We start from the raw sequence: 12,538 nt of genomic DNA on the forward strand, positions 1-12,538 counted from the left end.
TTTGTTTGTGAAGTAAAATTACGATTGTTTGAAAAATTTCTTGATTTTGAAAAATTTCGAGATTTAAATCTATTTCTATCTTTAGATCTTGAACGGATTTGTAATTGATTAATATCATTAGAAATTTTTTTGGTAATTTTTATAGCCTTATGGGTTTACGTTATGTTAATAATAATGAGCTTAAAGGCCGTGGTTAAATAAAACACAATGTTTAAAATTTCATTGGTTTTTTTAATTTGTCAATATTTCGGCTTCAGTCTGAAGCCATCTTCAGGACTGTAAGTAAACACAAATGTATAAAAAGGGGGCATTCATTTCAGATACATGGTCATTAAATAACGTAAATTTTAATGACCATGTATCTGAAATGAATGCCCCCTTTTTATACATTTGTGTTTACTTACAGTCCTGAAGATGGCTTCAGACTGAAGCCGAAATATTGACAAATTAAAAAAACCAATGAAATTTTAAACATTGTGTTTTATTTAACCACGGCCTTTAAGCTCATTATTATTAACATAATCATTAGAAATTTTATTTAAATTTTGAAAAATAGCCGTGGTTAATTCAGTTAAATTTTTAACGCATTGTTCTAAAATATTATTATTTATACTTGAGACTACAGGAGATTTGGAAGAATGACGTTTGTTGATTAAATCAAAAAGTTTGTCAGCTAAAATAATTACTTCATCTTTATTTTGATTGTTACTAGAAGTTAAATGGATTTGTATTTCTTGTGGCAATTTACGAATCCATAATTTGAAAAGTAATTCTTGACTTACAATGGAGTCAGTACCTATAAGTGATTTCATAAATCTGAATAATTCAGATGGTGAACGATCACCAAGTTCAGTTTTTGAAAATAATTGTTCTAATCGTTTTTCTTCGCTAAGAGAAAATCTTTCACATATAATTTTTTTGATTGTATCATATTTATTAAAAAGAGGAGGAGGGTTAATAACATCTAAAATTTTAGATATAGTATCTCGTTGAAGAGTAATTAGAACATTTTGAAATTTTAAATTATCATCATTGATATTGTTAATTTCAAATTGTCCTTCAACAAGCAAAAACCAGGCATCAGGACAATCTTGCCAAAATTGTGGTAATTTAATAGATTTAGTAGAAGGAAAATTTGTAAAGTTATCTTGTGTTGAAGTATTTTGTGTTGTATTAGAGATGTTGTTTTGTGTTGTATTAATGTTAGAATTTTGAGTTGTATTGTGAGTCATGATGTTATTTGTATGGTTGATATTTTGATTTTCTGCATTTGTAAATTTACGAGTTCGTATTGGTGAACGTAGAACCATATGAAACAAAAAAAAAAAAAATAAAATAAAATGAAAAATTTGAAAATTAGGAAATATTTAAGATTTTTTTTGGAAAGGGAGTTAACAATTTAAATAAAATATTTAATTTTATATAAAAAATAAGTAAATTTAAATAATTGTTAAAATATAAAAATAATCTTAAAATAAATTTGAAAGTTAAAAGGTTTAAAATTTTAATTTAAATTATAATTGAAAAATTTCAAATATAATATTAGAATAAAAATTGTACTTACATAAAATTAAATTTAATAAAAAAATATTAAAATTAATAAGTAGTTGATTGATGATTGGCAATGGCATTTACGTTATTCGAGAAATTTTGATTGTTGATAAATATTTTCGTTTTGATTGTAGTTGGAAGTCTGGCCAGTCTGGTGACTAGAAGGTCTATTGAGTTATGTATATCGATTTCTCTGATGAGCAAATAGCTTTCATACATGTAGAATGCACAAATTGTAAAAAATTTCATTACTTTAACATTTTTTTGCTTTCGCAAATCGCAAATCAGTTCGTGCACTTAAAAATGTTGTATGTACATAAATAACTGGTTGTTTGGTTACAAAGCAATTTTGTGTATTGCATAAAATGTTCTAGTTTACGAGTTACACTGGATTGTTTTCATTTTTCTTTATATATTTTTAAGTTGCGTTAAACAATTCATGATAACTTGAACCACACGTGTCTTTTATATTTTAAGTTTTGCATTTAATATTGGCAAGATGACGGTTGAAGACGGTTGAAACTTCGCATGAGCTTCTGTTGGTAGCTACTTTCAGCTAGATGAGAAAAATTGGTTGCGCGGAAGTACTACACCACTTTTGTCAAACGAAAATTATATCGTTCTTGAACTTATTGGGGTTTAATTGATTCGATTGCAGGATCGTTGGTAAGATCGCCAATATATTTGGTGGTTAACCAAATATTTAAATATTTATTTTTTAAAAATATTATGTTATTTATTTGAAGTATAAAATATTATTTTTGTTTATTTTTGAGTTTAGATATTTTCTAACTAATTAGAATTTTCTTTTTTTGAAGTTATTCAAAATTTTAAGTTAACACGAAAACTCAATTAAAATTATTTTAAAAATTAAAGTAAAGAGTACAAAGTAGTTAACACTATAAACAGTACCAAATCTCCATTCCGGAAACCTTCCGAATTATTTTCCCTGTCGTACCTGTGTTCCATCTTACTACTCATTATTCTGGATCGTTCCCTCGCAATCTGTTTCTTGGCCAATGAAGAATTACTTCGCAGAGCTTGCGCTGGACGGATTTCCTTTGCATAATCAGTATCGTTCCGACGCTTCACAACAGTAGTGTGCCTTGGCTTGAAACCACCATTGCATTCTTTCTTGGTTTTAGTACGTCCGTTAGGGCTTTTCAATGCCAGTGTTTCTCTCACAGGTACCTTCGGTTTTGATTTGTTTGGCCCATTTGTTCCATCAACCTTTACCTTTGAATTTCGTGGCCTTCGTCGAGTCTTCTCCACCAGTACCCGATTACTGCTGAACCCTTTTTCCAAACTAAAGTTAAGTGGCACATCTTGGTTCTCATAACGCATCACCCTTCTCTGCATATCGATCTTGATGTCATGGTCAACCAAGAAATCCGCTCCCAATATAACTTCATCAAAAATCTCCGCCACAACAAATTTGTGTAGAACCATGACCTTCCCAATCAATACTTCACATATCACTTCTCCCTGAACTTGGTTATACTCGCCAGTGACCGTACGCAACCTTGCTCCAGGTAACGGTTTTACTCTCCTGTTGACCAAGTCAGATCGGATCAAGGAATGAGATGCGCCCGTATCTACAGTCAGTATTCGTTCGTTGCCATCCACATTCCCTCTGACGGTAAGACTGCTCGATTTTCTACCAATTTGCGACACAGATATCACAGGGCATTCAATAGCTGGATCTAGCTCTCTACCTCTTACTCGCTCTTGCTCATCTCCTCCAGCTTTGCGTTTACGCCCACCCACATTGTTGGAACTATTAAGGTCAAGATCGCAATGACGTGCAATGTGACCGGACTTCCCGCATTTGAAGCATTTGATAACTTTTTCACTCCGTTTTTGCGATCCTTTCAGCGCCTCCAATATTGCGTCTACCCACTCTGGCCTTTCTACTTCCACACGGCGTGCTTTGTATGCTGGTTTACTCAATAGTGAGGCCGTTTCCTGAGTCAATGCATGTGATACCGTTTCAGCAAATGTTTGCTTTGGGTTCGCGTATGTGGCTCGCTTCGTTTCGATGTCCCGTATGCCATTTATAAAGCTCTGAATTTTCACTCTTTCCGTGTATTCCACGGGTGCATCCGCATTTGCAAGATGAGCCAATCTTTCAATGTCCGAAGCAAACTCCTGCAAAGTCTCGTTAGCTTTTTGGTAGCGGTTTTGCAATTCTATTTGAAATATCTGTTTCCTGTGTTCGCTTCCGTATCGCCGTTCTACAGCAGCCATCAATGCGTCATAACTGTTCCGTTCGTACTCTGGAATAGTCTGTAAGATTTCCGCGGCAGGCCCTTTCAGTGCCACGAACAGAGCTGCAACTTTATCTTCAGCATTCCATTGGTTCACTGCTGCGGTCTTCTCAAACTGTAGCTTAAAGACCTGAAAAGGAACAGAACCGTCAAAGGATGGTGTCTTTACCTTTGGATTACTCGTTGAAACTGCTGGGCGATTTAGTTTCAACTGCTCGATACGTCCTCTCAAAGCATCCACCTCGGCCTCGATTTTTTCTTCAAACTGTAAAATTTTTGTATCTTGCGCCTCCAACTTCGAGGAAATACGTCCTTCTTGCTCTTCCAGTTGAGCAGAGATTTGCGATGATATCTGTGCTGAAATTTGAGCCGACATTTCGGATATCCGTGCCTCTTGTGCTTCAATCTTCGCTGTAATCTGTGTCGACATTTCTGACATACGCGTTTATTGTGATTCCATCTGGGATACCATATACGTCTTCTGTTCTTCTAGTTGAGATGACATATACGTTTTCTGTTCTTCTAGTTGTGATGACATATTTGTGGATATTTGTGATGACATTTCTGTTATACGTGCCTCTTGCGCTTCCAGTTGGGATGCCAATTGCGACGACATTGATGCTACTGTCGATGTTTGTGCAGATATTGCAGCCAATATCATGTTCAAGTCTGTGCTCGTAACTGTCTGCGATGTTTCGTTTTTCTCTTCAATTTTTGTTGTTGTTTCGTCCCCATCAGGATAAAAGACAAACTCGTCCACATCAATTCCTTGCGACTCCATTACCTCTCGTAGCCGTGCTTGAAGTTCGATCTTATTGCCGGTTGTATTTAATCCACGGTTCTCCAATTCCTTTTTCAGTTGCTGGATCTTAAATTCACAGAACTTTGCCATGTCCAAGTTGTATTCCCAATCTTCGGAATTTATTCAACAATTCCTCTTCTGACACCAATTGTAACGAATTTACTTGCAAATCCTCTTATTTGCCCTTTTGCTAGGTTCGTATCGCTAAACTGTTGAATAAATAACTCCAATATTGAATATGGAAAAATGGCCAAACTGATAGCTTAAATGAAACTGACTTTCAAAATAATACTGCTATTGCTCGCTAGATATCGTCTTAGTCGTAACTTCTTGACAACTCAAATCAAACTGAATTTCTTCTTACCCGCCTGCACCGCTTTTATAGTTTACGCTGCATACTTCTAGGCTCTTCGATTTCCAGAAGTTACTAGTTGTTTCGGCTACAAAATCGCCAGCCACAACTACGTGCACAAATTATTGCTCTCTCTTGTAACAACTCAGATAAGATATATGCATGTGTTTGTAGTTTACAGTCTCCCGCACACACATAAGCGTATAAGTAAATTCATCGGTGTGTGACATCTCATCTCTCGCTGCCTTGTATGTAAATGTTGCTCGTCGGAATGTGTACATATGTGTAGACGCAATTAATGAATCGTTTATGTAGATACATAATGATTGAATTATTGATGTGAATTCACGTCACTGCTTAGCATCGGCCTGGAGATGGCAGCACTTCTCAGTTTTGCTAATATTCGTAACAATATAATATAAAATAATATATTGCAGAGAGTCGCTAAACGAGCAGGCCTCTGGGAGTACCAAGGCGGTTATATCCCAGGTTACAGTGGTCTATGTGGGAACTAGGCTGCTGAAGAGCTAGCGAGCTAGGCGACTGACTGTGTGGCGGCAGTTGAGTACAATCGCTCCTTCTCCTGCTGAAATGAGGGCTCGTGTTTTATTCATGGAGAAAGCTAATGTCCGATTACCACTGGTACCCACGGTTTGGATATGTTTGCTAAGGGCTGGCGAGTGTGACATTCGGAAATCTTAGTACACGGCTTGACACCCCGTCAAAACGACTTTCCGGCTAATGTGACATTCGTCTCCGTCCCGTTAAAACCATGGCAGGCCTTGGGGTACGTTCGAAGTCCGTCACCATTAAGTTGGAGGTGCAGGTTCGGTTGAGATTCTCCCGATTAACGCTGATCTGGCTCTGAACGCAGTTTTCATAAGGAACTGCGTCAACCTTCACGTGGCCTCCCTGTCTTCGCATATATAACCACGGGATCATTCAAGGTGACTGTACATCCGGACTAAGATAGCGGCCCCAAGTGGGGACCCAATCACATAAATGAGTAACCAAAATAAAAATAAAAATCAAGATAGGGAAGGTACGTGGAACCCATTTCGTTCCCCAAAAGGACCTGGTCTATCGGCCGTAGGTCAAAATGTTTCGTCGCACACGGGGACAAAACCAAAAGGAGCAGAAGCCAACGACAGGCAAGAAGCTTCTCCGGCTGCTACTCCAAGGGCAAGACAGGAGAAGGCTAAAACAGGCAATCCTTCATTAAGTGAACTCATTAAGAAGGCTGCAGAAGATCTTCAAAATTCTCAGGCCTCAGGAGGGATCGAAAACAAGATGACCAAGCTAGGGAGATCAGTTGATGATCTGTTTGAGTTTTTTAAAGGGCGTAGTAATATACACTGAAATTAAGGGCTTAGCCTCCATAATCAAGGCATTATACATAGAGTCCGCGCCGGAGGTAAAGGACCTAAAGAAAAAATTATTTCGAATGACACGGCTAAGGATGGAAGTTCGTCAGCCCCAGGAAAGAGAACGAGGAAGAATTCGGCAAGGGAAAATTAAGTAACCAATCCCACGATTTCAGCGCAGGACAGTACGCCAAGACATGAGGAGAGTCACAAGCGAGTAAAATCGCAAGCGTCACTGAACCAAAAAGTCGGGAGAGAGGCACGTGGCCAAACCCAAAAAGGCGAATAGGAAGAAAATGATTAAAGCCAGGCCGGATGCAATCGTAATTTTGAAGGCTGGAGATGCTACGCATGCTGATATACTGCGAAAAGTGATGATGTCAAAACTATTAGACGAACGGCAAAAGTAGATTTGTTGCTGCAGCTTAAAAGAGCCCAAGAGGGGAATACAAGCACGTACTAAGCAGAGATTGAAGCAGTGCTAAAGGAGTCAGCGAAGGTTATAGAAAAGTCTCAAATGATCACGCTACAGCTCACAGACCTCAATGAGATAAATACGCCGGATGAGATTTGTGATGCGATCCATGAGCAATATAGGATAGAACGGTCTGATTCAACTCCCATAAAAAGTAAACGTACAGGGTACAGCGGTACAAAATCGGCACATGTAAGCCTTACAGCGGATGATGCTAAAGTTGTTCTAAAGGCGCAAAGAATAAGAGTAGGACAGGTATCTTGTCGAATTAGAGAGGTGAAACAGGAGAGATACTGTTATAGGTGCTTGGCCTATGGACATATAGCCCAGAAGTGCGAAGAGACTATAGATGGGTCAAAACTTTGTAGGAAATGTGGTCAGGAGGGACACAAGGCAGCGAACTGCTCCAACGTACCGAAATGTGCGTTATGTGGGGGACAACATTCGGAAGGCAGTTTTACATGCGCACAACGGGAAGGAAGCAGCCAGATTGCCCTATGAGAGTGTTGCAACTTAATTTAAGCCACTGTGAAGCGGCCCAAGACATCTTATCCCAAACAACATTTGAAGGAGGATTTGACATAGCGGTACTCTCTGAGCCATACAGAAATAAGCAGGAGCAAGGCTGGCTCACGGACTCGGCTGGGAAATCCTCAATTTGGATACCAGGAAGACTTCTTCCGCAGGAAAAGATGGTACTGACAGTGGCAGGGCTCACGTGGGAAAAAGTCAAAGGAATATACATTTTTGCTTGCTAGGCACCTCCGAGCATGATTAGCACAGAGCTTGAGAACATCATTTTTGACCATAGAAGCACAGGATAAACACCCGCTTATTATATGTGGAGACTTCAATGCATGGTCAACTGTATGGGGTAGTAGTAGAACTACCGATAGAGGTAGAGCTCTTCTCGAAAGCCTTACACCCCTGAGGCTATACATTCTAAATGAGGCAGGGAAATATACATTCGACACTGGCAATAGACACTCCTTTATAGATCTCACATTTGCTAGTAGCGAAATAGCGAGACGAGCAAAATGGTCCATCAGTAACGTCTGCACACACAGCGACCACAAAGCTATTAGCCTAGAGCTAGTGGAATCTGCACCAAGGAACGCCTTCAACCAACTGCAAAGAAGAAGATAGAAACAACACCTGTTCGAACCAGAAGTATTTGATGTTGTATGGAATGATGCCATAATACGAAGGACACATGTGGAAGATATATCGATTCAAATATCTAAGTCATAAAGTATGGCGTGTGATGCTGTCATGCCTAAAAGTCGCGCAAAAGTAAATTGGACTCCGGTATATTGGTGGAACGAGGAAATAGCTGAGGAGCATAGAAAATGCCACAAGGCACGACGAAGGGCACAGAGGGCACGCTCGTCGTCACGATATGATGAGCTACACAATATCTACATAGCCCAAAGAATGACGCTTCAAGGAACTAATGGATAGTGCAGATCGTGATCCTTGGGGATTGGCTTACAGAACGGTGATGACGAAAATTAAGGGGCGGAAATCAGAGCAGCCTACATGCCCGATACTAATGAGGAGAATCGTAGAAAGTCTCTTTCCGACACAAGATTCCCGGACCTATCAAAGTGAAGTTCTCGAAGGAATAACAAAGCAGGAGGTACTAGATCCAACACAAAGAGTTGCGGACACATCGGCATTTACGGATCTCTTCAACGTCTGTTTCCAAGAAGGCGTCTTCCCCGCTCATGGAAACGTCAAAGACTGGTTCTTTTGCTGAAACCTGGTAAGATGCCCCACCAGCCACCTTCATACAGGCCACTTTGTATGTTGGATTCAATAGGAAAGATTTTCGAACGTGTTATTAGTAAGCGTCTGCAGCAGACCCTGGAAAGCCCACATGGCTTGTCAAATATTCAGTTTGGACTTCGAAAGTCGAGATCCACGATAGATGCAATACAAACAGTTGTCAATATAGCTCGCGGAGTCATAACCGGAGGCCAAGGTAAAAGGAAGCTCTGTTGCACTGATAACTTGTGATATTAGAAATGCTTTTAACACCGCGAACTGGATGCAGATAATGACAGCGCTACGAAACTTTGGCACACCTGCTTACCTGCTCCAAATAATTGGTAGCTATCTAAGCGACAGAGTACTCCTTTTTGATACGGATGCGGGACCAAGAGAGCCCGACATCACGGGCGGTGTCCCTCGGGCATCTGTTCTAGGTACAACTCTTTAAAATGCGATGTATGACGGTGTGCTACAAATCGACCTTCCCCGAGGCACGGAAATTGTCGGTTATGAATATAATATTATCGCAATAGCAGTGGCCAAGAAACTTGATCTGCTCCAAGCATTATGTAATGACGCCGTGGGAAGAATAAAGGAATGGCTGACGAACATGGGGCTGGAGATGGCTAGCAATAAGACAGAAGTGGTTCTGGTGAGCTCAAAGCGGACTGTGGAGGAGTTGGTCCTAACCATAGGAGATTATCAAATAAATTCAAAGCCTTCCTTGAAATATCTAGGAGTAATCATTGACTCAAAACTAACTTTTAAGGAGCACTTCAGGGCGGTGGGGGAGACAGTTTCTAGAGTTAGTGGAGCCCTAACACGAATAATGCCTAACATCGGCGGCCCAGGCGAAGTTACCCGTCAGCCATTATCCAACGTAACCAGCTCTATAATATTATATGCAGCACCAGTATGGCACGGATCTAAAATGGTCCACCAAAAAGATATACTACCACATTACTGCTATACGAATAGCATGTGCTTATCGGACGGTGTCCGACGACGCGATCCATGTTTTATCCAGGAAAATGCCAGTAGATCTACTCTCAGGTGAAAAGACCGATCTGTATGGCATTGGAATCAGCCGACCATCTGAAGATGCTAAGATAAGCGCAAGGTCACGAACAATAGTTAGGTGGCAAGAACGGTGGGAAGATTCGAGAAAAGGCTGCTGGACCTTAATGCTAGTTCGGAATATAGCGGAATGGTCCAAGCGAAAACACGGCGAACTAAATTACCACCTCACACAGATATTGAGCGGGCACGGCGACTTTTAGGATTATCTACATAAGCGTGGGATAGAGGAGGATCCTTTCTGTCCACACTGTCCCTCCGAATTGGATGGCGCATGCAATGTTTCACTGCCCTCGTTTTCATGGCGAAAGACTGTCTGTTCACAGAGTTTTTGGAGAGCAGCCTTCTATTAGGAATTTAGTTCCACGAATATGCGGACAAATAGATTGTTGGATTGCTGGGAGCAATATGGCCTTTATAGTAAGGACGAAAGTGATGCGTGCTGAAAGGGAGCGCAGAGAAATGCGCATACGAAGTAGTGGCGACTAAATCGCCTTTCCCCCCGTGACGTTATGCCTAACGGCGCTCCCACGGGATGTAGACGCATGAACAGAATTAGCCTGGTTTCATTCGACCACTTGAGGGTAGTGGTACCCACATGTAACGTGTGGTCAGACAAATTTGGCCTTGCATAAATGAGTACCCACCATGAAATTTAATACGGCTCTACTAAATATTCGCTTAGAATGATATAGGCCATGTTGTTACTCGATACTCAGAATTGGGCGAAGTTACTTGCCGATTTCAAACATAATCATACAGAGCGTTAGGAAGCCGAATAGAAAGCGAAAACAAATCTTTGGGCGGGTGGAAAGGTCAATTTTGGTAGTGGCACCTACTGATATTTTCTGTATCCTCTTTTAAGCAATCTGTTTCAATATTTCTTCTACACTGTATCACCTTTTTTTGGTAACCCTACCACTTAGTAAAATTTGGAAATTCAAACACTTACGGGGAAATATGTAGTGACTAGTCTACTCACCATCTTTCCAACTGAATCCAAAATTAAGCCATCTGGATTATCCAAGCTATCGCCAATAATTTTATTCACATTCAATCCATCCGGTGTCGAGCTCATAATCACATGTTGTTTTGAGTCGGACCAATAGACAACACGCGTCGTAGAATCAACATCCAAGGCGACAGCGTTGCCAATGGGTGGCAATGGCAGTACGACATCAATGAAATGATCGAAATCCAATGAAATTTGACGTATATCAATGCGATGAGCGAAGATAATGAAGCGGCTAGGTCCTTCGGCACATGTGCGTAAATCACTCTATGCGAATGAAAGAAAGCATAAACATTATGTCACTTTGATTCATCAAAAAATGACTCACCCTCAATTGCACACCCACAGGGCATGCACAGGTGAAACTAGTCGGATTTAGCAAGCACAAATGTGAACAACCGCCATTATTCGAACCACAAGCATTCTGCACATTTAAGCGCGAACGATGAAAGACGCGTATATCCATTAAATCGCTTGTATTTGCAATGATGGTAGTAATATTACGTCCAGTAATCTTGTCGGCGCTAAATGCTGATTTATTATCCCAGTCAGTCCAGAAAACACGATTATCGCTGATGTCCAAACCGAAAGGATGCCCGAGATTTTCTGTTGTTGTTGTTGAGGAGAATGTTTGAAAATGTTTACAGGAATTTGAAAAATTTTCACTTGAATGGTGCTTACCTAGGATGACCTTGCGTCGTCCACCATTAAAGTCCATGCTTTCCAAAGTTTTTACCCCACCATCCACAAAATAGAGCTTCTGCTGATCATAATCCACTGCTAAGCCATTTGGCCATTTCAAATTTGTTTCAGCAATAATCATACGCTCCTGACCATCCATATTAGAACGCTCTATCATGGCATGTTCACCCCAATCCGACCAAAACATGATGCCCTCTGAAAATTTGTTTGAAATAACAGAAGATGTTGAGAAAGTTGGTGCTGAATTTTGTAGTTATAAGGTTGACCAGCATAGCATATATTGGCATTAAATAAATAAGATTTAACATAATATAACTTAACATAAGAGAACGGCTTTCCACTAAAACGTAACCTTCCACGGCCCTGCAACCCTGCTAAGAAATATTTTTCTTATTGAACTTTCAAAATTTTTTTTGATGTTGTCCTGCTCTAGCCTTAAGCTCAGAACGTTCGGTGTCGTAGGCGGAGCAAGCTACTCCACGCCATGGCGGCAAAGGTATTTACTTCCGATATATAGTCGGTTCAGCATTTCAACTTTGTCCATTCTGAAGTAACAGAAGTCCACCTCGCCGCGTAATCACTTCGAGGTACAGTTCCGGAATAAATGTCCCAATTCACTTTCGTCCAGTATTACGGCTCAATTTCTGTTGCCAGCGTCGGATCGATACTTATTGTACCTGTATAGCAACATCATACCTTCTTGCTTCTGCTCAGATGTAGTATATCTCTTTTCTTATCTCATCGAGAAGATATGTATATAGGAATGCTTTCCATATCGCCCAGGACAGCTTCTGCGGGGTCCGTACGATAAGCTAAAAAAAAAAACGCAGTACCCTTTTGATTTTGACCGAGGTGAGCGCAATTCGGTACTTCTGGTGTTTCTTGACTCCGCTCAAGCTTCTGTGAATTGCTTTGTATACGGCTTTGGGCAACCTGTATTTGCCATTAATCTACTCAGAGTAATTTTTCCCAGTCATAAAACAAATAATAGTGGGAATGAAGATTTCCTTTTCTGTTGTTGCTACCCTCAGATAGTGATCAGTCATACATCTATTTCGCTGCACAGCTGCACATTAACGGGTCTTCGTAACTAACATTCCAGAGATCGAGGTCTTGTACTCAACCCTTAAGTGCTTCGAATATTCTCTTCACCTTTGTTTGAC

General features: G+C 40.2%; 1 protein-coding gene across 11 annotated transcripts in view; it reads right to left on the reverse strand.

The window, feature by feature from the left end:
- Lrp4 (LDL receptor related protein 4) overlaps positions 1–12,538 on the reverse strand; it is an 80,720-nt gene that overhangs the window by 15,735 nt on the left and 52,447 nt on the right. For all 11 annotated transcript variants that reach the window (XM_067784983.1, XM_067784978.1, XM_067784977.1 and 8 more), the window contains 3 exons: positions 11,355–11,570; positions 11,002–11,279; positions 10,644–10,940 (listed from right to left, as the gene is read on the reverse strand). In XM_067784983.1, the coding sequence (XP_067641084.1) occupies positions 10,644–10,940; positions 11,002–11,279; positions 11,355–11,570 (791 nt within the window). The remainder of the gene's footprint in view (positions 1–10,643; positions 10,941–11,001; positions 11,280–11,354; positions 11,571–12,538) is intronic.

This window comes from Eurosta solidaginis, chromosome 4 (assembly GCF_040869045.1).
Source record: "Eurosta solidaginis isolate ZX-2024a chromosome 4, ASM4086904v1, whole genome shotgun sequence".
Taxonomy (NCBI): Eukaryota; Metazoa; Arthropoda; class Insecta; order Diptera; family Tephritidae; genus Eurosta; species Eurosta solidaginis.